At 34.7% G+C, this 23,731-nt stretch overlaps 1 protein-coding gene across 2 annotated transcripts in view; it reads right to left on the reverse strand.

The window, feature by feature from the left end:
• STK31 (serine/threonine kinase 31) overlaps nt 1-23,731 on the reverse strand; it is a 100,919-nt gene that overhangs the window by 42,921 nt on the left and 34,267 nt on the right. For both annotated transcript variants that reach the window (XM_060156981.1, XM_060156980.1), the window contains exons 11-21: nt 23,074-23,253; nt 21,329-21,445; nt 19,912-20,031; nt 18,239-18,370; nt 16,908-17,009; nt 15,448-15,528; nt 13,187-13,312; nt 12,445-12,570; nt 10,833-10,919; nt 9,929-10,078; nt 6,704-6,826 (exon numbers count right to left, since the gene is read on the reverse strand). In XM_060156981.1, coding sequence (XP_060012964.1) covers nt 6,704-6,826; nt 9,929-10,078; nt 10,833-10,919; nt 12,445-12,570; nt 13,187-13,312; nt 15,448-15,528; nt 16,908-17,009; nt 18,239-18,370; nt 19,912-20,031; nt 21,329-21,445; nt 23,074-23,253 — 1,344 coding nt within the window. The remainder of the gene's footprint in view (nt 1-6,703; nt 6,827-9,928; nt 10,079-10,832; nt 10,920-12,444; nt 12,571-13,186; nt 13,313-15,447; nt 15,529-16,907; nt 17,010-18,238; nt 18,371-19,911; nt 20,032-21,328; nt 21,446-23,073; nt 23,254-23,731) is intronic.

Genomic DNA, 23,731 nt, shown 5'->3' on the forward strand with positions numbered 1-23,731 from the left:
TCAAGGAATCAATCCAAGAAGAAGATATAACAATCGTAAATATTTATGCACCCAAAATAGAAGCACTTCAATACATAAGGCAAATGCTAACAGCCATAAAAGGGGAAATCAACAGCAAGACAATCATAGTACGGGGCTTTAACACCACACTTTCACCAATGGACAGAGCATCCAAAAAGAAAATAAATAAGGAAACACAAGCTTTAAATGACACATTAAACAAGATGGACTTAATTGATATTTATAGGACAATCCATCCAAAAACAACAGAATACACATTTTTCTCAAGTGCTCATGGAACATTCTCCAGGATAGATCACACCTTAGGTCACAAAGCAAGCCTTGGTAAATTTAAGAAAACTGAAATCGTATCAACTATCTTTTCTGACCACAACGCTATGAGACCAGATATCAATTACAGGAAAAAACTGTAAAAAATACAAACGCATGGAGGCTAAATATGCTACTAAATAACTAAGAGATCACTGAAGAAGTCAGAGGAAATCAAAAAAATACCTAGAAACAAATGACAATGAAAACACGACGACCCAAAACCTATGAGATGCAGCAACAGTTCTAAGAGGGAAGTTTATAGCAATACAATCCTACCTCAGGAAACAAGAAACACACCTAAAGCAATTAGAGAAAAAACAAAAAAAACCCCCAAAGTTAGCAGAAGAAAGAAATCATAAAGGGCAGATCAGAAATAAATGAAAAAGAAATGAAGGAAACAATAGCAAAGATCAATAGAACTAAAAGCTGGTTGTTTCAGAGGATAAACAAAATTGATAAACCATTAGGCAGACTCATCAAGAAAAAAAGGGAGAAGACTCAAATCGACAGAATTAGAAATGAAAAAGGCAGAAATACAAAGGGACACTGCAGAAATACAAAGGATCAGGAGAGATTACTACAAGCAACTATATATGCCAGTAAAACAGACAACCTGAAAGAAATGGACAAATTCTTAGAAAAGCACAACCTTCTGAGACTGAACCAGAAAGAAATAGAAAACATAAAAAGACCAATTACAAGCCCTGAAATTGAAACTGTGATTAAAAATCATCCAACAAGCAAAAGCCCAGGACCAGATGGCTTCACAGGCAAATTCTATCAAACATTTAGCAAAGAGCTAACACCTATCCTTCTAAAACTCTTCCAAAATATAGCAGAGGGAGGAACACTCCCAAACTCATTCTACGAGGTCACCAACACCCTGATACCAAAACCAGACAAAGATGTCACAAAAAAGGAAAACTACAGGCCAATATCACCGATGAACACAGATGCAAAAATCCTCAACAAAATACTAGCAAACAGAATCCAACAGCACATTAAAAGGATCATACACCATGATCAAGTGAGTTTTACGCCAGGAATGCAAGGATTCTTCAATATACAGAAATCAATCAATGTGACACACCGTATTAAAAAACTGAAGGATAAAAACCATATGATAATCTCAACAGATGCAGAAAAAACTTTCAACAAAATTCAACACCCATTTATGATAAAAACTCTCCAGAAAGTAGGCATAGAGGGACCCTACGTCAATATAATAAAGGCCATATAAGACAAACCCACAGCCAACATCGTTCTCAATGGTGAAAAACTGAAACCATTTCCTCTAAGATCAGGAATAAGACAAGGTTGCCCACTCTCACCACTATTATTCAACATAGTTTTGGAAGCTTTAGCCACAGCAATCAGAGACAAAAAAGAAATAAAAGGAATCCAAATCTAAAAGAAGTAAAACTGTCATTGTCTGCAGATGACACGATACTATACATAGAGAACCCTAAAGATGCTACCAGAAAACTGCTAGAGCTAATCAATGAATTTGGTAAAGTAGCAGGATACGAAATTAATGCACAGAAATCTCTTGCACTCCTATACACTAATGATAAAAAATGTGAAAAAGAAATTAAGGAAACACTCCCATTTACCACCGCAACAAAAAGAATAAAATATCTAGGAATAAACCTACGTAAGGAGACAAAGACCTGTATGCAGAAAACTATAAGACAGTGGTGAAAGAAATTAAAGATGATACCAACAGATGGAGAGATATGCCCTGTTCTTGGATTGGAAGAATCAACATTGTGAAAATGACTCTACTACCCAAAGCAATCTACAGATTCAATGCAATCCCTATCAAATTACCAATGGCATTTTTCACAGAACTAGAACAAAAAATTTCACAATTTGTATGGAAACACAAAAGACCCCGAATAGGCAAAGCAATCATGAGAAAGAAAAATGGAGCTGGAGGAATCAGGCTCCCTGACCTCACACTATACTACAAAGCTACAGTAATCAAGACAGTATGGTACTGGCACAAAAACAGAAATGTAGATCAACGGAACAGGATAGAAAGCCTAGAGATAAACCCATATGGTCACCTTATCTTTGATAAAGGAGGCAAGAATATACAATGGAGAAAAGACAGCCTCTTCAATAAGTGGTGCTGGAAAACTGGACAGCTACATGTAAAAGAATGAAATTACAACACTTCCTAACACCATACACAAAAATAAACTCAAAATGGATTACAGACCTAAATGGAAGGCCAGACACCATCAAACTCTTAGAGGAAAACATAGGCAGAACACTCTATGACATAAATCACAGCAAGATCCTTTTTGACCCACCTCCAAGAGTAATGGAAATAAAAATAAACAAATGGGACCTAATGAAACTTAAAAGCTTTTGAACAGCAAAGGAAACGGAAACCATAAACAAGACAAAAAGACAAACCTCAGAATGGGAGAAAATATTTGCAAATGAAGCAAACTGACAAAGGATTAATCTCCAAAAATATACAAGCAGCTCATGCAGCTCAATATCAAAAAAACAAACAACCCAATCCAAAAATGCGCAGAAGACCTAAATAGACATTTCTCCTAAGAAGATATACAGATTGCCAATAAACACATGAAAGGATGCTCAACATCACTAATCATTAGAGAAATGCAAATCAAAACTACAATGAGATATCATCTCACACTGGTCAGAATGGCCATCATCAAAAAAATCTACAAACAATAAATGCTAGAGAAGGTGTGGAGAAAAGGTAACCGTCTTGCACTGTTGGTGGGAATGTAAATTGGTACAGCCACTATGGAGAACAGTACGGAGGTTCCTTAAAAAACTAAAAACAGAACTACCATATGACCCAGCAATCCCACTACTGGGCACATACCCTGAGAAAACCGTAATTCAAAGAGTCATGTCCCACAATGTTCATTGCAGCACTATTTACAATAGCCAGGACATGGAAGCAATCTAAGTGTCCATTAACAGATGAATAGATAAAGAAGATGGTACACATATATACAATGGAATATTACTCAGCCATAAAAAAAAACGAAATTGAGTTATTTGTAGTGAGGTGGATGGATCCAGAGTCTGTCATACAGAGCGAAGTCAGAAAGAGAAAAACAAATACCATATGCTAACACATATATATATATGGAATCAAAAAAAAATAGTTCTGAAAACCTAGGGGCAGGACAGGAATAAAGACACAGACACAGAGAATGGCCTTGAGGACATGGGGAGGGGGAAGGGTAAGCTGGGACAAAGTGAGAGAGTAGCATTGACATATACACTACCAAATGTAAAATAGCTAGTGGGAAGCAGCTGCATAGCACAGGGAGATCAGCTTTGTGCTTTGTGACCACCTAGAAGGGTGGGATAGGGAGGGGGGGAGGGAGATGCAACAGGCAGGGTATATGGGGATATATGTATACATATAGCTGATTCACTGTGTTATACAGCAGAAACTTTACAACACTGTAAAGCAATTAATACTCCAATAAAGATGTTAAAAAATAAAAGAATAAAAAACAATGTACATCCCCTAATTTAAGAATATATTTTATTGTTAAAAAACGTTAACCATCATCTGACATGCAGGGTTGCCACAAATCTTCAATATATAAAAAAACACAATATATGTGAAGTGCAATAAAGTGAAGCTCAATAAAACAAGGCATGCCTGTATTAATAGTTCATTCCTTTTTATTGCTGAGTAATATTCCAATGAATATATAGCAGACTGTTTTTCCATTCATCTGTTTATGGACATTTGGGTTGTTCCCATTTTTTGGCTCTTACAAATAAAATGTCTTTGAATATTTTTGTACAAGTCTTTGTGTGGACATATGCTTTTATTTCTCTTGGCTAAATATCTAGGAGTAAAACAGCTGGGTCATATAATAGGTATATGTTTAACCTTTTAACAACTGCCAAGTTGTTTTCCAAAGTGGTTGTTACATTTACATTCCCCTCAGCAATATATGAGAGTTCTAGTTGCTATACATCTTAGCCAACACTTGATGTGGTTAGTATTTTTAATTTTAGACATTATAGTGGGCGTGTGGTAGTATCTCCTTTTGGTTTTAATTTGTATTCCCCAATGACTAATGATATTGAGAGCATGTTTTCACATGCTTATTTACCATCTGGACATTTTATTTGGTAAGTGCCTATTTAAATATTTTGTCCATTTTTGAGTTGTCTTCTTATTATTCAGTTGTAAGAGTTCACTGTAAGCTGTATAGAAGTCTTCTGTCAGATATATGTTTTGCAAATATTTCCTCCAAGTTTGTGTATGACTTGCCTTTCATTTTTGTAACAGTGTCTTGTGACGAGCACAATTTTAAATTTTGATGAAATCCAAATTATTTTCTTTTATACTTGATGTTTTTTGTGTCCTATTACAAAAAATCTTTGCCAAACTCAGTAAGATTTTCTCCTGTATTTTATTCTTGAGTTTTAGAGACTTAGGTTTTACATTTTGGTCTAATATACATTTAGAGTTAATTTTTATACATTGTGCAATGAATGAGTCAAAGTTTATTTTTTATGTACAGATACCCAATTGTTATCCATTTGTTGAAGACTATCTTTTCCCTCATAGAACTGTCCTGGCACCTTGGTCAAAAATCAACTGACCATATTTTAGTGGGTGTTATTTCTACTGTCTCTATTCTGTTCCATTGATCCATGTCTAACTTTACATCAATATCACACTGTCTTGATTTACGGTAATTTTATTAAGTCTTAAAATCAGTTAAAATCCTCCACTTGTATTCTTTTTCAAAATTGTTTTAGCTATCCCAGATCCCATGTATTTTCATATAAACTACAGAATCTGATTGTCAATTACTGTCAAAAAAAAAAAAAAAAGTAAGCCTAGAAGGAGTTTTGTTGAAATTGTATCAAAACTATGACCAATTTGAGAAGAACTCACATCCATACAATACTGATTCTTCCAGTCCATGAACATGGCGCATCTCTCCATTTATTTACACCTTCTTTAGTTCCTCTCAACAATACTTTTGTAGTTTTCAGTATAAAGATCTTGCAAATCTTTTGTCAATTTAGCTCTAAAAGCTCCATATTTTTTATACTTCTGTAAATGACTGTTTAATTTCAATTTCCTAGTATAAAGAAACCCAATTAATTATTATACTGACTTTGTATCCTGCAACCTTGCTAAATTTGTTGGTTTTAGTAGCATTAATGTATATAACATTCATAAAGATTTTCTACATAATTAATCATGTCACCTGCAAATAAAGATGGCTTTACTTCTTCATTTTCAAACTGTATGCTTTTTGTTTTGTTGCCTTATTTGACTAACTAGAACCAGGATTAGCAAACTACAGCCTGTATGCCAAATCCATCCCACTGCTTGTTTTCATGCAGCATGCAAGCCAAGAATGGTTTTCACATTTTAAAATGTTTAAAAGAAAATCAAAGAATACTATTTCATGACACATGAAAATTATATGAAATTCAAATTTCAATATCCATAAATAAAGTTTTATTGGAACAGAGGCACTCACTCATTTATGTACTGTCTATAGCTGCTTTCAGGCTAAAGCAGCAGAAACCATATGTCCCACAAAGCCTGAACTGTTTACCATCTGGCCGCTTATGGAAAATTTTGCTGACCCGTGGGCTAGAACCTCCAGTACAATGTTAAACAGAAGAAGTGAGAACAGACATCCTTCCCTGTTAACACTTAACCCCTCATATTTCACAGGAAGAACGGGTTTAAACCATGGATTAGAAATAGCTATTTGGTTTACACTCAAAGCAGGAACTTTTACTCAAGGCTTATTTAATATCATTTAATATTTATTTTCCATATATGCATGAATTACTTCCAGATTAATATAGGACAAAACCATCCTCACTGTTAATCTTGACTTCAATAAAACTAAGACAGTAGCATGCTATGTAAAACATATTATCAAGCCAATTTTTAGAAAGTACACAACAGATGATAAGAAGTACAGCTGACTCCTGAACAACATGGAGGTTAGAGGTGCCGAAGCTTGGCACAGTTGAAAACCCGCATAGAATTTATGGTTGGCCCTCCATATCCCTGGTTCCTCTGTACGTGCGCAACCATGGATGGAGTGGTACTATAGTATATACTTCTGAAAATGAAACTGCGCTTAAGTGGACCCAGGCAGTTCAAACCCATGTTGTTCAAAGATCAACTGTAGAGCAACAGTTTATGACAACCTTTTAAAAACAAGTGGGAAGAAATTTTTTTCTACTAAAAATCTACCACTATTTTTTATTCAGAGTAATATACTGAGGAAAGCCACTTCAAACCATCACTTTCTATACTGAAATATATATAAATAAATGACTTATCTGTTTCAATAAAAAAATAACATACCCACAATAAAAGGCAGCCATAAGCATATAAGTCAGAACTTGGAGAAGCAGGTTTTCCCATTTTCAATTCAGGTGATAGCAAACTCAAGTCACCAATCATCATGTTCACTGAGGCTCGCTGACTCTACAAAAACAGTAGGTTAAATATTTTAAAGGCAACACAGTTGAGGCAGCATTCTGTGAAGTAATCTGCATTTAATCAACACAAAAAATATTCATTTGAAATATTTTATTCTCTCTTGCTTTCAAATATTTTTACCTAATTTCCACTATTATAAATTGCTCTTAAAATCAGTCTCATGAAATTAACAGTGAGACTATGGTTACATTTCACATTGTAGACTCCAGCAGATTAAAAACTAAGTACTAGTGATTCTTTAAGAATTTGGTACTCTTTTGTAAAAAAAACACACTTCATAAGGGCTAGAGGCAGTGCTATTTTCTAATTCTGAAAATTCTAAATAACTTTTAAAAACCACAAGTCTACAAAGTACTTCCTTACTGACCATTTTCTAAGTACACCATTTCCAATGTGCCAAAGGATGATGAATGACAAGAACATGAACCCTGGATTCAGACAAACCTTTACTGCAATTCCCACTCTGCCATTTATTTGCTATGTGACCTTGGGCTTTAACCACTTTGAGCCTAAATTAATTAATTTGTAAAAAGGAAATTAATTAATTTGTAACTACTTTACAGAGTTATTGTAAAGGTAAAGGTAATCAGTACAATAATTACCCAGTACATATCACTACCATCATTATCCTTGCTTCTCAGAGTGTGGTCCAAAGACCAGCAGCTAGAGTATCACCCAGGAGCTTGTTAGAAATACAAAATCTCCATCCCAGAAATGCTGAATAAAAATTTGCATTTTATGTACACCTGAAACATATAGTATCATATACTAGTTTTAACTCAATTTCTAAAAATTGCATTTTAACAAGATCCCCAGGAGATTCACATGCAGTATGATGTATGAAAAGCAATGTTCTTGACTACAGTCTGCTTTTCAAATTACCCTTCCTAATTAGTACTTCAATCTGAGAGTGGGTGAAAAATGCAGCAAAAGGTGAGTTTAATCAATATTTCAAAGTAAATAATTTTAAATAGAGATTAAAAACAATGTTTTGTTGGATAATAACAGCTGACAAATCAGTATAAAACAGGAAGAATTCTTTGGAGTCATATCTATAGTTGTGCAAATGGCATGTTCAAAAGGTAAACTAACCAGGATCCCTATGAATTGAGAACTTTTTAAAACTCACAGTTCAGTTATTTTTCTTAAGATGTTATCCTAATTTTCATTAAAATAAACATTTCAGCAAATCTACTATGTATAAATCCTCTATAATCCAGCATTTCATTATAGTTTTACATTTTTATTTTCTCTTCTTTTTGGGGTACCACATGAACACCACTGAAACTGTATACAGACAGGTGGCATTATCCTATCACTTGCAGACGACCAACAAATAAAGCATTATGGGGACTTCCCTGGCAGTCCAGTGGTTAAGACTTTGCCTTCCAATGCAGGGGGTACAGGTTCAATCCCTGGTCAGGGAGTTAAGATCCCACAGCCTCGCGGCCAAAAAAACCAAAACATAAAACAGAAGCAATAACTGTAACAAATTCAATCAAGACTTTAAAAAAATGGTCCACATCAAAAAAAACTCTTTAAAAAAAATTAAAAAGCATTATGACTTTTACTAGTCAAAAGGGAACTCCTCAGACAATAAAATATTGGCAGGGATGTTGAAAAACTGGAATCCTCATACATCGCTGATGAGAATGAAAAACAGTGCAGCCATTTTGGAAAACAGTTTTGTTCATTAAACGGTGAAACACAGAAGAGTTACCATATAACCCAACAATTCCACTCCCAAGAAAACATATCTCCACACAAAAACTTGTATACTGATTTTCATAGCAGCATTATTCATAATAATCAAAAAGTGGAAACCCAAATGCCCACAAACTGACGAAGGTAAAAACAAAATATGGCATATCCATACAACGAAATATTATTTGGGCATTTTTAAAAGGGAATGAAGTTTAGACACATGCTACAACATGGATGAACTTTTAAAACATTACGCAGAGTGAAATAAGTCAATCACAAAAGGCCACACATGATTCCATTTATAGGAAATGTCCAGAAGAGGCAAATCTATAGGGACAGAAAATGGATTAGCAGTTTCCAAGAGGCTGAGTAGAGAAAGAAAGAGGGAGTAACTGCAAACCGGTATGGGGTTTCTTTTTGAGGGTGATAAAAAACGTTCTGGAATTAGACAGTGGTGACTGATGCAGAACTTTTTGAACATATTAAGATTAGTAGTGAATTATACACATTATGGTATGTGAATTATATGTCAATAAAGCTGTTATTTTAACAAAGAGAACTGCTCCCTCGTGATTGTATATATATATTTTTTTTTGTGGTACATGGGCCTCTCACTGTTGTGGCCTCTCCTGTTGCGGAGCACAGGCTCCGGACGTGCAGGCTCATGGACCTAGCCGCTCCGCGGCATGTGGGATCTTCCCGGACCAGGGCACGAACCCGTGTCCCCGGCATCGGCAGGCAGACTCTCAACCACTGCGCCACCAGGGAAGCCCCTCGTGATTGTATTTTGAAACTGCCCATTCTACCAAAAAGAAAAAAAAAAAAAAGATCACAATATGCTCTTTAATTGTCTGATATTGTTATTCCCACAAATTGCCTCTTCTGAGGTAACATGACACCAAAATTCACGGGCAATGTCATCAAACTCGAACTTGAATTAAGTGGAAAAGTCCAAGGTTCCCAAGTTTCTAAAAATGCCCATTAATCAAAAAATAGCAAAGTATGTATATCTAAATTTAATCTATCGAGGGGAAGGGCACCAGTAGACTGGGAGACAGGAGATGGCCACCTAGTTTTCCTTGTGTACTTCCAGCAACTAAATGTTTCTTGATGAATTAACTGATTAATGCTAATGCTGTCAATGCCATTGACTGTAATTTCAGGCTGCTCCTAAGACTTACAGTTAAAAAATATAATGCACAACTTTAGAAACTCTTGTTCCAGCACCCACCTGATAACACATAATTGCTTGCACTATATGACACACCTTAACTGAAGGCAAAGGTCTTATAATAAATTACCATATGATATAAAAGTGCTGAACTACTGCCTAATAATACTAAATGAAGTCTAGAACTTAGTTACAAAACCACTATATTTTACCACAGATTTGGTGAAGTCAAAATCTCCAACAATTCCCTGTTGACGGTTTAAAGCAAATACATTGTTCTGATGAAGTGATCCATGAATTATGTCATACTTGTGCAATGTATGCAGGCCCTGGGCAACACCTTTCATGACCTTTAAAGCTTCCTACAGACAAGTACATACAAAAGAAGTCAGGAAGTAGACAAATCATTTTAACAGCTGAACATTTTCTCTAATTAAAAGACTTTTCCAGAAGTGACTAAGCTTCCTCCAAATGAACCTTTAAAAAGAATACAGCAATAGAGAAAGAATTAAAGGACAGAAGTCCTGATTATGTAACTGGTAATACCGTGTGTGTGTGTGTGTGTGTGTGTGTGTGTGTGTGTGTGTGTGTGTGTGTGTGTGTGTGTGTGTGTGTGTGTGACTTATAGACTACAGTCTCTAAGAAGACTTGGATTACAAATAATGAGCAGAAGGCATCTAAAAAAGAAAAAGAGACTGAAAAAGTGTTACTGGGTAGCAAGAATCTGGGCATCCTTTATTGTTATTACTAATATAAATTTACAATAGAAATTAAAGCTACTGCTTAAAACTTAAAATACCAAGTGCTATACTACACAATTTACATACAGTACAACTTAATAGTTATAAGGATGGGCTTTGGTGCCAAAAAGACCCAATTCCAAGTCCCAACTCAGCCACTGGATGAGGGACCCTGTGCAAGTCACATTAATCTCTGTGAGCCTCATTTTTCTAATCTGTATATAGTAGGATAACTCATATCACAGGGCTGATATGACAATTAAACAAAATGAGTCAAAACTGTACACTGTATAAAGCATGTAGTATATCCTCAATAAACTTTAGATGTTAATTTTCTCATTTAATACATCCATGGAAATAAGGTTTTTTTACTTACTTCTAAAGTTAAAGGCATGCTGGATTGAATAGCACTCAGGTTTGCCCTAGGATAGTATGGGACCATCAGATAAGCCATAGGATCAGACTGAGAAGCAAAACAGAGAACGAGAATCTAAGTGAAAAATTCTTCAATATATTTTTAGTATACAATGACTGTACAAAATAACTTTTCTGGAAAGAATTACTTCTGTGCTGTGCAAAAGCTTTTAAGTTTAATTAGGCCCCGTTTGTTTAGTTTTGCTTTTATTTCTTTTGCCTTGGGAGACAGATAGGAGAAAATATTGCTACAATTTATGTCAGACTGTTTCTTCTACGTTCTCTTCCAGGAGTTCTATGGTTTCATGTCTTACATTTAGGTCTTCAAACTATTTTGAGTTTATTTTTATATATGATGTAAGGGAATGCTCTAATTTCTTTGTTTTACATGCCTAGCACCACCTTTTGAAAAGACTGGCTAATTAAACTTAAAAGCTTTTGCACAGCAAAGGAAACTATCAACAAAATGAAGACAACCTACGAAATGAGAGAAAATATTCACAAATGATGCGATTAACAAGGGGTTAATATCCAGAATATACAAAAAGCTCATACAACTCAATATCAAAAAACACCAATCAAAATATGGGCAGAAGACTTGAATAGACATTTTTCCAAAGAAGACATACAGATGGCTAACAGGTACATGAAAAGATGCTCAATATCACTAGTTATTAGAGAAATGCAAATCAAAACCACAATGAGGTATCACCTCACACCTGTCATAACGGCTATCATCAAAAAATCTACAAATAACAAATTCTGGAGAAGATGTGGAGAAAAGGGAGCCATTATACATTGTCAGTAGGAATGTAAATTGGTGTCGCCACTATGGAAAACAGTATGGAGGTTCCTCAAAAAACTAAAAATAGAACTACCATATGATCCAGCAGTTCCACTCCTGGGTATATATCCGGAAAAAACAAAAAAAACTTATTCTAAAAGATACATGCACCACAATGTTCATAACAGCACTATTTACAATAGCCACGACATGGAAGCAACCCAAATGCCCATCAATAGATGACTGGATTAAGAAGATGTGGTAGCTATACAATGTGATATTAGCCATTTAAAAGAATGAAATACTGCCATTTGCAACAACATGGATAGAGAATATCATGCTTAGTGAAATAAGTCAGAGAAAGACAAATACTATATGATATCACATACGTAGAATCTAAAAAATAATACAAATGAACGTATATACAAAACAGAAACAAACTCACAGACATAGAAAACAAACTTGTGGTTACCAAAGGGGAGAGGGAAAGTAGGAGGGACAAATTAGGGGTATGGGATTAACAAATACAAACTATTATATATAAAATAGATAAGCAACAAGGATTTACTGTTTAGCACAGGGAATTATACCCATTATCATGTAATGGAATATAATCTGCAAATATACTGAATCACTATGCTGTACACTTGAAACTAACACAATATTGTAAATCAACTATATACTTCAATTTTTAAAAAGTTAAAAGGAATTAATTACTTCTCTAAAGCTTGGAGCTAAAACGCACTTTAAATAAAATGTTTTCTGCAAGAGATTAGCATAAAAACTTTACCTTACACAAAAATAGGAATATCAATGGTAGCAACCCAGACTCTTCTTTAGCTTCTCTCCAAGCTCTGTGATACGCGGCTGCTCTCTGAATTACCCTAGCTTCTGTGTCGACATCCACAGAATAGCCCTTGTACCAAAAAAAAAAAAAAGAGGGATTGGCAATTCCAAGATTAAAAATCTCACTCTAATTATATATCATTCCAACTTAAATTAGATTTTTATATAAGTTAAAATATAACTAAATTTATTTTTTTAATACTTTTTCTATCTGCTTTAAATGATATGATATAGAAAGAAAAGAACATTTCTACCAGTAGCTTAATATACACTCTACAATATGCATTCACTAAAGCCAAAGTAATTAGCCTACTATCATGATTAACAGTTTTCCAGGTCAATGAAGAGAAGAAATCAAAGAACAGAAGACTGTGTTGGCAAAATAGTTGAGATTTCAAAGAGAAATATAAGAAAAACAAGAATTTTAAAAGGCTCTTGGCTAGAATGTAATAAGTTCACCCAAAAAAAGGAAAGCAAGTATATTCTATTAAAGACATACATTATTTAGGGAAATGAGAGAAACTTTAAATTCAAAATTAGTTCCGGCAACCACACTGGAAGCATAATCATCATACCAGTCAATTCACATAATTTAGAAAATAAACAGTGGGTCTTTACTTTCCTGAAAAGTACCACCACCACTCCCCTTTGTACTTCTGAATCTCCCACAAGAACAAAGAACTTACCTTTAAAAGAATTATCTGCCCGTTAACCTCAGAACATACCAAAGGACGCTTCCCGCTAAGTTCCTTCATGGGCTCAGCATCAAGAAGATCCCTTTCCAAGCTCATTGTAAGAAGACCACCAGAGTTCTAGGCACAAGTTTTTGTTACAGTTGAAGAATCCAAGTAATCCCAGCACTTTTAAATAATCAACAAAATTAGTTACATACTATTAGATGGACTGGACATCAACCCTACTGGAGACACCAATAAATAAAAATATTTAAAGTTTCATATTTTTTCTATTTCCTGACTCTTGAACTCCCACCCAAAATGTTACGACCATACGTTTAATCATTGCAACAGCTCTCTAACAGATTCTTAAGATGACTGGGAGGAACCAGACGTGCTTCCAAGGGACCCTGATGTTTACTTGGAAAACTTCATGTGTTTCCTAAAAAATATTAAAATGATGACAAATAAAAAGGAGAGTGTACAATGGGAATGAAATGTCTAAAAATTATGACTACTGTGAACTCTAACACCCCTGCCTCTGAAGTGGAATCCTCAAAAGTGAAAATGGCTTTTAAATAATTTAACTCTACTAGGTATTTCTGCTACTTTTTAAAAGGAATAATTTTTTTGCACTAAAACATGACTATCAACATTTTAAATCAAGCTGAGTTTTACTATGGTAGAGTTTTAGTAAGAAGGGTTGTGAAATTATTTTCTGTTTTTTTTTTAAGTGTTGTCAGCATATTTAAGTAAGCCACAATACATAATCCACAGGGGTTTCCTAAGGATACATCACAGGAAAACATCTTAAAATAATTAAAGGCATCCATAAGCCACAATTCGAACCTTTTATAATCTTCCACAATAAAACAGATTAGCATATTTTTAAAATTAATTTTCAAGTCCTATATAGCACCACATATTCACTCACCCATCCTATAAGAGAGAGTCTCTAAGCAAGAGTTAAATAATTGCAAGGAAAACACTACATTATTTTAAAGTTCAGTCTGAAAAGATTATACAGTAATTGCTTTAACAATTTATGGGACTTATTAATCTTACATATTTATGAGTTCACAAGTCTATGTGAACATCCCTTTATGTACTGTATTTAAGCTATTATCATGGACTTAATGACAATCTTAAAGAATACACATCTTGGGCTTCCCTGGTGGCGCAGTGGTTAAGAATCCGCCTGCCAATGCCGGGGACACGGGTTCGAGCCCTGGTCCAGGAAGATCCCACATGCCATGGAGCAACTCAGCCCGTGAGCCACAACTACTGAGATTGTGCTCTAGAGCTTGCGAGCCACAACTACTGAAGCCTGCATGCCTAGAGCCTGTGCTCCGCAACAAGAGAAGTCACCACAATGAGAAGCCCATGCACCGCAACAAAGAGTAGCCCCCACTCGCCGCAACTAGACAAAGTCCCACGCGTAGCAATGAACACCCAATGCAGCCGAAAATAAATAAATAAAATTAAAAAAAAGAAAAGAAAAGAATAAACATCTCATCTAGTCCCTCATCCCTAGCAGACAACATAAAACACAGAGCTAACAGATTCTGCTCTGAGAGCCGAAGTTTACCAATCCTGCTCCACAGAGTCCTTCTAATACACTGATCTCCCAGACTTTGAATCCTGCCTGCTTTAACTTAAAAGATAAATTCTGTTTAAATTCCTCATGACTATCAGTGTCCTGCTTTTTTGTGTGTGTGGTACGCGGGCCTCTCACTGCTGTGGCCTCTCCCGCCGCGGAGCATAGGCTCCGGACACGCAGGCCCAGAGGCCATGGCTCACGGGCCCAGCCGCTCCGCGGCACGTGAGATCTTCCCGGACCGGGGCACGAACCCGCGTCCCCTGCATCAGCAGGTGGACTCTCAACCACTGTGCCACCAGGGAAGCCCAGTGTCCTGCTTTTATTCTAACCTGGAACAGAAGCTAAACTGCTTCATCACTTCAAAAAATAAACACCTGTAATTCAAATAAGTGCCATGCAATGTATTGAGTGGGTATGAGGAAAAGAGAAAACAAAGAAAAACATGCAAATTGATATAAAAATTGACATAAAAAACATGCAAATTGATATAAATATAGTATGCAAGTATTAAAGATAGTCTTGAGAAAAGTTCTAATAATACCTAAAAACCACTCCTCAGGAACATTTTCATAAAGTAAGGATATTATAAATTTAACACTAACATATAATGTTAACGTCATCACTTTTCAACACTCTCTGCAGAATAGTAATTCTCAGGGGAAACAAAGCTTACCATGTACTTAAGTAATCCTATTTCAGGATAAAGTAGAGGAAGCTCAGGGAACCATTTCTGTACCAAGCTATTCAGCTTCTCCTAAATTTAAAAAATATTTTTATTATAGATCAATATATATTCAATTGTGACATGTTGGTAACTCCCTTATTATATATCTAACAAGATATATAATCTAGTAATATATATAACCTCATAAAATATATAATCACTGATTTGGCCTTCTGCTACAAGAAATATTAAACGAAAACCAAGAGTCATTTGGTTCTAAATTACCATCTTACTAACAGAAGAAAAACTTAATTACCAATTTTAAGCTTAATATACATATACAGGCACAAAAGCTTGCCTAAGGTCAAAAGTCCATACTCATTCACAAGCTAAAATGAAAAAGTGTCATGAAAAACCAATTTGAGTCATAAAATTGTGACTATTTCTCAAAATAGTAGAACACAGTACAAACAACAAAACAGAACACAGTAACATTTTAAAATAATGGCTATTTCATGTTAGGAAGAAAAAAATCATAAAAGCCTTGAAAGAAAAAATTAACATGTAGCTCTACAAAAGCTACTTTGAAGCAAATGTGTAAATTGAGAATCCTTAGAAAAGTCACATCACATGTTTATTCAGTAAAACTTCTAGATACTTATCAAGTTCCTGGGAGATAGCTATTTTTTTTTTTTTTTTTTTTTTTTTTTTTTGAGATAGCTATTTTATCCAAGGTTCATAAGGTGAACAATGAAGCACACACTGTCAGATAAGTTTGCTAAATAATGCATAACACTTAAAATGCCTATTATTTTCATAGTATTTTTATTTTTCAGAGGCACTGTTTCTTATCTTCTTTCCCATAACATCCCTGAAACATAAAATACAATATTCTTTCCATTTTAAAGACAAAATATGCTAACTCTTCCAAAGTCACAAAAATTCATGGTAGAACTTTCCCCCAACCCAGTAGTTTTATTTTGTTATATTCTTCAACTAAATTATGATGCCCTATTAATGTTTTCATTGCAGTTTTAAGCTAAAATGATGTTCATACAGATTTTAATAAAGGAAAAAAACTTTAGGCTTTATCTTGAACAGAAAACAAGCAATATGCAAAAGTGTCTGTTATGATCTCGATTCTTGTAAAAACAAGCAGAAAGCAAACTAAAAGGAAGTAAACTCAAAAGTTAAATGTGATTATACTACTGTTACCACTGAGTGAGAATATTACAGATGATGTTTCTTCTTCCTTATACTTTTCTGTAATTTTCACATTTGGCACAATGGTTATGAATTATTTTGTCATCAGAAATTAATTTCTAAATTCACAAACATTACTATACCAACTTAACTATGCCAATATAATCTCTGATCTTTTGATTATAGTATACTTCATAAAAATGGATATTTGAATTCAATTTTTACAGTAGAAACTAATTCAAAATTTCAAAGCATCAAATACTTACATATTCCTCCCGCTCATGATAAATTTCCTGAAAGACACTATTCTGCAACTGAGTTATTTCTTGTTTTATTTCCTCAATCTCAGATCCATCATGGTCATCGGACTTTAATCAGAAAGAAAAAAGTGACCTTATAGACTTATGAAAGTAGACTCAAAACAAGTCTTCCTAGTAAGAATTAATGCAACTTCTACAGCAAATCACTCTGTCTGATTTCTATTCATCCTTCTATACCTAGCACATAACAATCTCTCATAACACTTGTCGAATTAATATTTATTAGTTTATTCTAATCCTGACTTTTCCAAAACCTACAAAAAGGAATTATAAAAATAAAGTTATAAAATTAATTACATAGATTTTTCTTATCTCTTAATTTGCTGTACATTTTCTCTAAGATGACCAACTGCCACCATAAAGTAAATGTCAAGAATAGGAACCAGAATACAATTAAACTCCCTGGAACCTTTTTCTATGTAAGATTTGATTTTTAAAAAATTAGTAAACATGTGGCATGTCTACTACAAGAAAGACAATGTAGGACTCACAAAGACTCCATAAAACTCTAAGATAATTAACAAGCCTCCTTAAAAGGTACATGTTTTCAAAGTTAGATGTTTCTATAAAAGTTAAAAAATTAAACTAAAAAAGACCCCATTCCCCACAGCCCAAAATAGGATAAAACTAGAAAAATTTTAAACTATTAAATTAGCTCTACTCCATGCTTAAATGCTCCAATGAGGAAGAAAGCTAACTCAAGTTGGATTAAGATATAATGTAAATCCCTTTGACAAGTAAATTCTTTGTTCAAGGAAACAAAGAATGCCAGTTTATTCACAGTTTCAAGCCTAAAGAAGGAGGTTTAGTCCAGTTTAAAGTGTCCTAATTCTTCCAGTTCTATTATAATATGAAAACAACTTAAACTATTTGCAAGAAATAGTATGTCCAGCCATTAAAAAGAGAGCTAACAAAAGACATCCTGATCTTTACAACAAAATTCTGCCTTTGGGGGAGTACCCCATTGCCTTGCAGCATGTAGTAGGCTTGTTTTTAATAGACATTATAACAGTCCATTATCAACAGTTTTTTAAATTATTCGAAAATGCTTATCTTACTAACAACCAAGGCAAAGATGTAAAATGTATTTTTAAAGCACTTCATGACATGGGAAAATGTTTACACTATTAACGTAGTAATTTTATTTAAACACAAACACAGAAGGGAAAAATAAAACAAAATGTGAATAATTTTAAAGAGTGTATTTATGCATTACTCTTACGCATAAATAAAATGAGGTACACACAGAGTTCAGTAAGAACCAACTGTTTCCTTACTTCTTCCAAATTATTCTTTTCAACCAATTTCCATCTCAGTCGAGCCTTTAAGCTTTTCAGTGTCTTTTTAATGGACAGCAAGTGATCCACATTGGGGCTCTTATTTAAACATTCAATAATCTGTTTCTTAAACTAAGTGAGAGAAAGAGTTGTTATATTTTCAACACACAGACAACAATATTAATCGAACAGTCGCTTCCTGACCACTCATTAATTTTCTATTAAGATTCAACTAGTATTTACTGAGTTCAGATTGAAATAAGAAATTCTTCAATTTTCAACAAGACAATTCTACCCACTGATTTCTTAATTATCCACATACCTATTTAGAAGAGTATCATTCTAGCAATCAAAGAAACAACGGGAAAAAATATTTCAAGCTGAGACACGCAGTGAGACACACTTTGCTACAGAAAATGCAAATTGAATTTCTAGTGAGGATGTAAATTGAAATTACCCTTCCCAAAAGTAGTTTGACAATATGTATCAAGTTTTAAGAATGTTCATTCCTTTTGACTTAGTAATTAACAATTTTTAGGAATCTATTTGAGGAAATACACACAAAATTATGTACAAAGATTATGTACAGGGCTTCCCTGGTGGCGCAGTGGTTGAGAGTCCACCTGCTGATGCAGGGGACGTGGGTTCGTGCCCCGGTCCGGGAAGATCCCACATGCTGTGGAGCGGCTGGGCCCATGAGCCATGGCCGCTGAGCCTGTGCGTCCAGAGCCTGTGCTCCGCAACGGGAGAGGCCACAACAGTGAGAGGCCCGCGTACCAAAAAATAAAAAATTAAAAAAAAAAAATAAGATTATGTACAGTGTTATTTATGGTAAAAAAAAAATGGAAGTAACCTTAACATCTGATAGATGAAAGGTTAAATAACACTGTACACCCATGCAAGAGATGATGTTTTAATCACTCAAAATGACCATATACAAAAATTATTAATCATATGGGCAAATGTTTATAATACACAATTAAATGAAGAAAACATTTTCAAAACAGTTTACAAAATGATGCAGTGTACATAATATTCATACATACATATAAGTCACCATTCACAAAGTAAATACTCTGAAACTAGCAGTAAGTATCTCTTAAGCAAAGGGGACTATAATCAATGTTTTTATTTCTTATCTTTCTGTGTATAGCAAGTTTTCTACTGTAAACTTGTATAGGCAAAAAGAAAATGAGGGCTTCCCTGGTGGTGCAGTGGTTGAGAGTCCGCCTGCCGATGCAGGGGACACGGGTTCGTGCCCTGGTCCGGGAAGATCCCGCATGCCGCGGAGCGGCTGGGCCCGTGAGCCATGGCCACTGAGCCTGCGCGTCCAGAGCCTGTGCTCCGCAACGGGAGAGGCCACAGCAGTGAGAGGCCCGTGTACCGCAAAAAAAAAAAAAAAAAGAAAATGATAAAAGGTATGTTTTAAAGGACATAAGAAAATCAAAGATTTAAGACAATAAAAAAATCTCAATATATTTATATCAGTGAAATGTCATTTCCACTACAGGATGAATTTAATTATATACCAGCTAACAATGGCTATAGTGTTTTTCTAGCAATAGTAAATAATTTATCTACACACTGGGTATTAAACTACTTGAGAAAAGTTTAAGTATTAAAAATTTCAAAGCATCAGTATATAAGACAAATAATATAAAGCATAATCCAACCTCAACACTGTCCTTGTACTTGGATTGTACTGTGGCAATAAGCCTTTCCTCTGAACGGATCTTTTGTACTACTTGACTATATGCATTTAAAGTGATCTCCTTGTCTGCATCACCTTGCTCCTAAATGAAATCATACACACAGATTTATATACAAAGGAATACAAAATAGTTAAAACCTTCGATAACAATGGATACACTTTAAAATGATATCCTTAACGAATTTCTATATCTATTTCAAAGTATTTCTTAAACATAGATATTTTTCTAGGGAGAAGAGAGATTGATATCAAAGATGTTCATACAGGAAATTTTATTCCCATAACGCTATTATACTTAAAGCTGTCTGAAGTAGAGTGTTAAAGGAAATCAGGGATACTGTTATGCTAAATGTAAGAACTAAACAATATATAGAACTTCAACACTTTATTTTTAGATATCTGTTAACAACCACTTCTAAAATCAAGCCTGACAAAACCATCTAAATAAGGACAATTTGACAATAGGGAAATATAGTAATGTGTATTTTTTAATGCCAATTTTTATAAAATCACAAAAGGTAAAGAGAAACAAGCAAAATAAAGAACATAACCAATGAGACTTTGGTAAGCAGCCTGAGAAACTGGTTAAGAGTTCCAGTGAGCAATATTAACATTACAAAATACACTAATTTTTAACTTTACACAGCAAAAGAGAGTATACACAGTAGGGAAAGGGAGCTACTAATCAAACTTGTGTATCCACTTCCAAGAGCTGTTTCAGATTTTATTTCAAGTTTTCACAAACTCTAAAGAGTCTTATCTTACACTTACAGTCACTGGGTATGACGGACTCAAGAATCAAGTGCTAACGAAAGCTGACACACTCAGATTAAGAGTTGTTTTCCGGGGCCTCCCTGGTGGTGCAGTGGTTGAGAATCTGCCTGCTAATGCAGGGGACACAGGTTCGAGCCCTGGTCTGGGAGGATCCCACATGCCGCAGAGCAACTAGGCCCATGAGCCACAACTACTGAGCCTGTGCATCTGGAGCCTGTGCTCCGCAACAAGAGAGGCCGCGATAGTGAGAGGCCCATGCACCGTGATGAAGAGTGGCCCCCGCCTGCCACACTGGAGAAAGCCCTCGCACAGAAACGAAGACCCAACACAGCAAAAATAAATAAATAAATCTGTTAAAAAAAAAAGAGTTGTTTTCCTGGAATTAAACATTAGATTTTTTTTTCATGTGAAATATCCTACTAAAATCAAAATACCAACCACCCTGTGGAAGAATAAGACTTCACACTGTATTTGGATTAGAACTTGCCGGTGTTACTATCTCAAATAGGCCTTTACGAGGAAAGCTAAGACTAGTCTTAACACTCTACCTAGTAAGGAAACCACTTTGCTTCAAAGGAAGCAGTAATAAGACTATCAATACTCACAATCAGAGATATCTCCAGCTCTTTGCAGACACTTGACCCAGCCTTCTCTAGGATTTCATCAATATTACCAATTGTGTCTTCAGAAGTCAGTGATTCTTCCACAGATAGATCAAAGGCCTCGTGTGCAAAAATAAAAAACATGAAGTATCTCATTTAATTATTTCAATTAGTATTGTGTCCTTATACCTGGAGCAGAGCATTAACCTATGTACTGGGCAACGAGGGGGAAATAAACACAAGAAACATAAAGTACAACCCTCACAAAACTTATGCACCAGAAAGAAAAGGTATACACACCTCACATGCCTAAAGAAAACACAGATTTTTGTTTAGGTAATTAGTGATTAAGAGAGATGAGAGGACAATACAGAGGAAAATTATGAAAAAAAACAGGGACAAGACCAAGATGTTTTGGGGGAACAGTAAAAGAGGCAGTCTGACTAAATACTGGTAAAGAAACTTGACTGCTCAGGTAGCAAGTTTAAGTCTGACAGGTAGTGGGCAGACAATATCAGCGTTTATACAAAGAAGGGGTATGATTAAACCTGGTACTTAATGATGACCCACTAACATTAAGGAATATGAAGATTCAAAGTTAAAAATTAAACCCTGATAGTTTCCATCTCATTAGGAAAACTAAGGTGCTTTCTATCAGGAAACAGACTTTATAATAAGGTGTTAAATAGAATAGACATCAGGGGCCCAAACTATAATACGGAACATAAATGTCATAAGCAGTCACTCGGCTTTCAGAGGTTCAGATTTGTGTTTATGAAGGTCTAGATTTGGGAACGGATATGGAAATGAAAGAAAAGGATAACAGATAATTAACCTAAATGGAAAGACAATTATGATCAATAACAAAAGAAGACAAAGAAATCACTTAGTTACATTAATGTATCCATAAGAAAGTACCAAAAATGAAGAGTTCTAGAAGTAGCAGGAGATTAAAGATTTTTTTTTCCCCAGACAAAGCTAGAACTGCATATTTGGAAATCATTCACACCAAGAGATAAATGACACTATAGGTGTCTTTCCCTTTGCTCAGGAGGATGTAAAGCACACAGAAGAACACAGAATCAATAACAAAATTAGGCCAAAATTTAATTAAGGTTCTGAGTACACTACACAACACCACATGCCTCCAAGCCTTTTAGAAAATTACATGGTGTTTTCACAATAATAATTAAGAACTAAAAAAACAAAAAGATATGCAAGATACCTTTTCTAATATCTAATATCAAATGAGACTAATATTCCCCATTTATTTTAGATATCTTTAGGATATTTAAGATAACTAAAACTTAAAAGATTTACACTGCTAAACAACATTGTAATCATGGCTAGTTAGCCAACTAATGTTAAAACACATATGTCTTGCTAAAAAAGAAACCAAAAGGAGGAAAGCTCTACTACCCTCAAAGCACATACCCTTATCTCTACACCATAGCTGTAAAATATACACTAGACTTGTAATAAACTCCACTGATATTATCTTACACCTGTAACTTGAGTGAAGTTGTTTTCATATATGTCCTAAACAGAGAATGTAAATGTGTAAATCCCTCACTCTTCTATCCCAGCATTCTCATTCATATTCTCATTAATATTTTTTCTCTTTTTTATCTCTCTCTCCCTCCCTCCCTCACTCTCTCTCTCAGAAACAAGTAAATTACATGTGGACAATTTAAAAATAAAACATTCCCTGGTTTATGCTATGACACTACTCGGCAACAGCTTGTTACCTTTAAGGTACTCTGAAACCATGTTACAAGATGTTGTAGAGAAACCTCTGTTTCACTTCTAACGCTGGTGAACAACTCTCTTTTATTACACTTCCAGTCATAAAATTTCTTCAGTATTTCTTCAGAGTTTGTCCCTTCTTTGGCCTGTCCATATACTGCTTCTAAAGAGGCTGACAAATCCTGCAGAGAGATACTTCTGTTTTTTTAAGTTTATTAATTTTATATTAGTATTCAAGCACCATATTAGAATCTGAGAGAAAAGTAGTATGTTGAATCCCTATCTTTGAGCATTTTATAAATAAAACTTAGAATAATTAGACATAAAAGCATAAGACTACCTATAAGGTGATTTACTTGGACTGTAAGAGTAAACATTAAGTGAATTAAGGTTATAAATAAAAGGTTTTATATTCTTAGGTTTTTAATCAAGTAGAAATTATCCTTTTTTCTCTGACTTTACATAAGTATCACTACTATTTTGTCCTGATATGGAAGTTTCTAAGAGCTACTGCTAAGTAAAAATAAACACACCAAAATATTCAAATAATTCCAATTAAGGAAAGACATTAAGCATGTGTGTGTGTGTGTGTGTGTGTGTGTGTGTGTGTGTGTGTGTGTGTGTGTGTGTATGCACTTAAAAGCATTTTTAGAAAGGCTA

Source organism: Lagenorhynchus albirostris, chromosome 8, assembly GCF_949774975.1.
Source record: "Lagenorhynchus albirostris chromosome 8, mLagAlb1.1, whole genome shotgun sequence".
In the NCBI taxonomy this organism is placed as follows: domain Eukaryota; kingdom Metazoa; phylum Chordata; class Mammalia; order Artiodactyla; family Delphinidae; genus Lagenorhynchus; species Lagenorhynchus albirostris.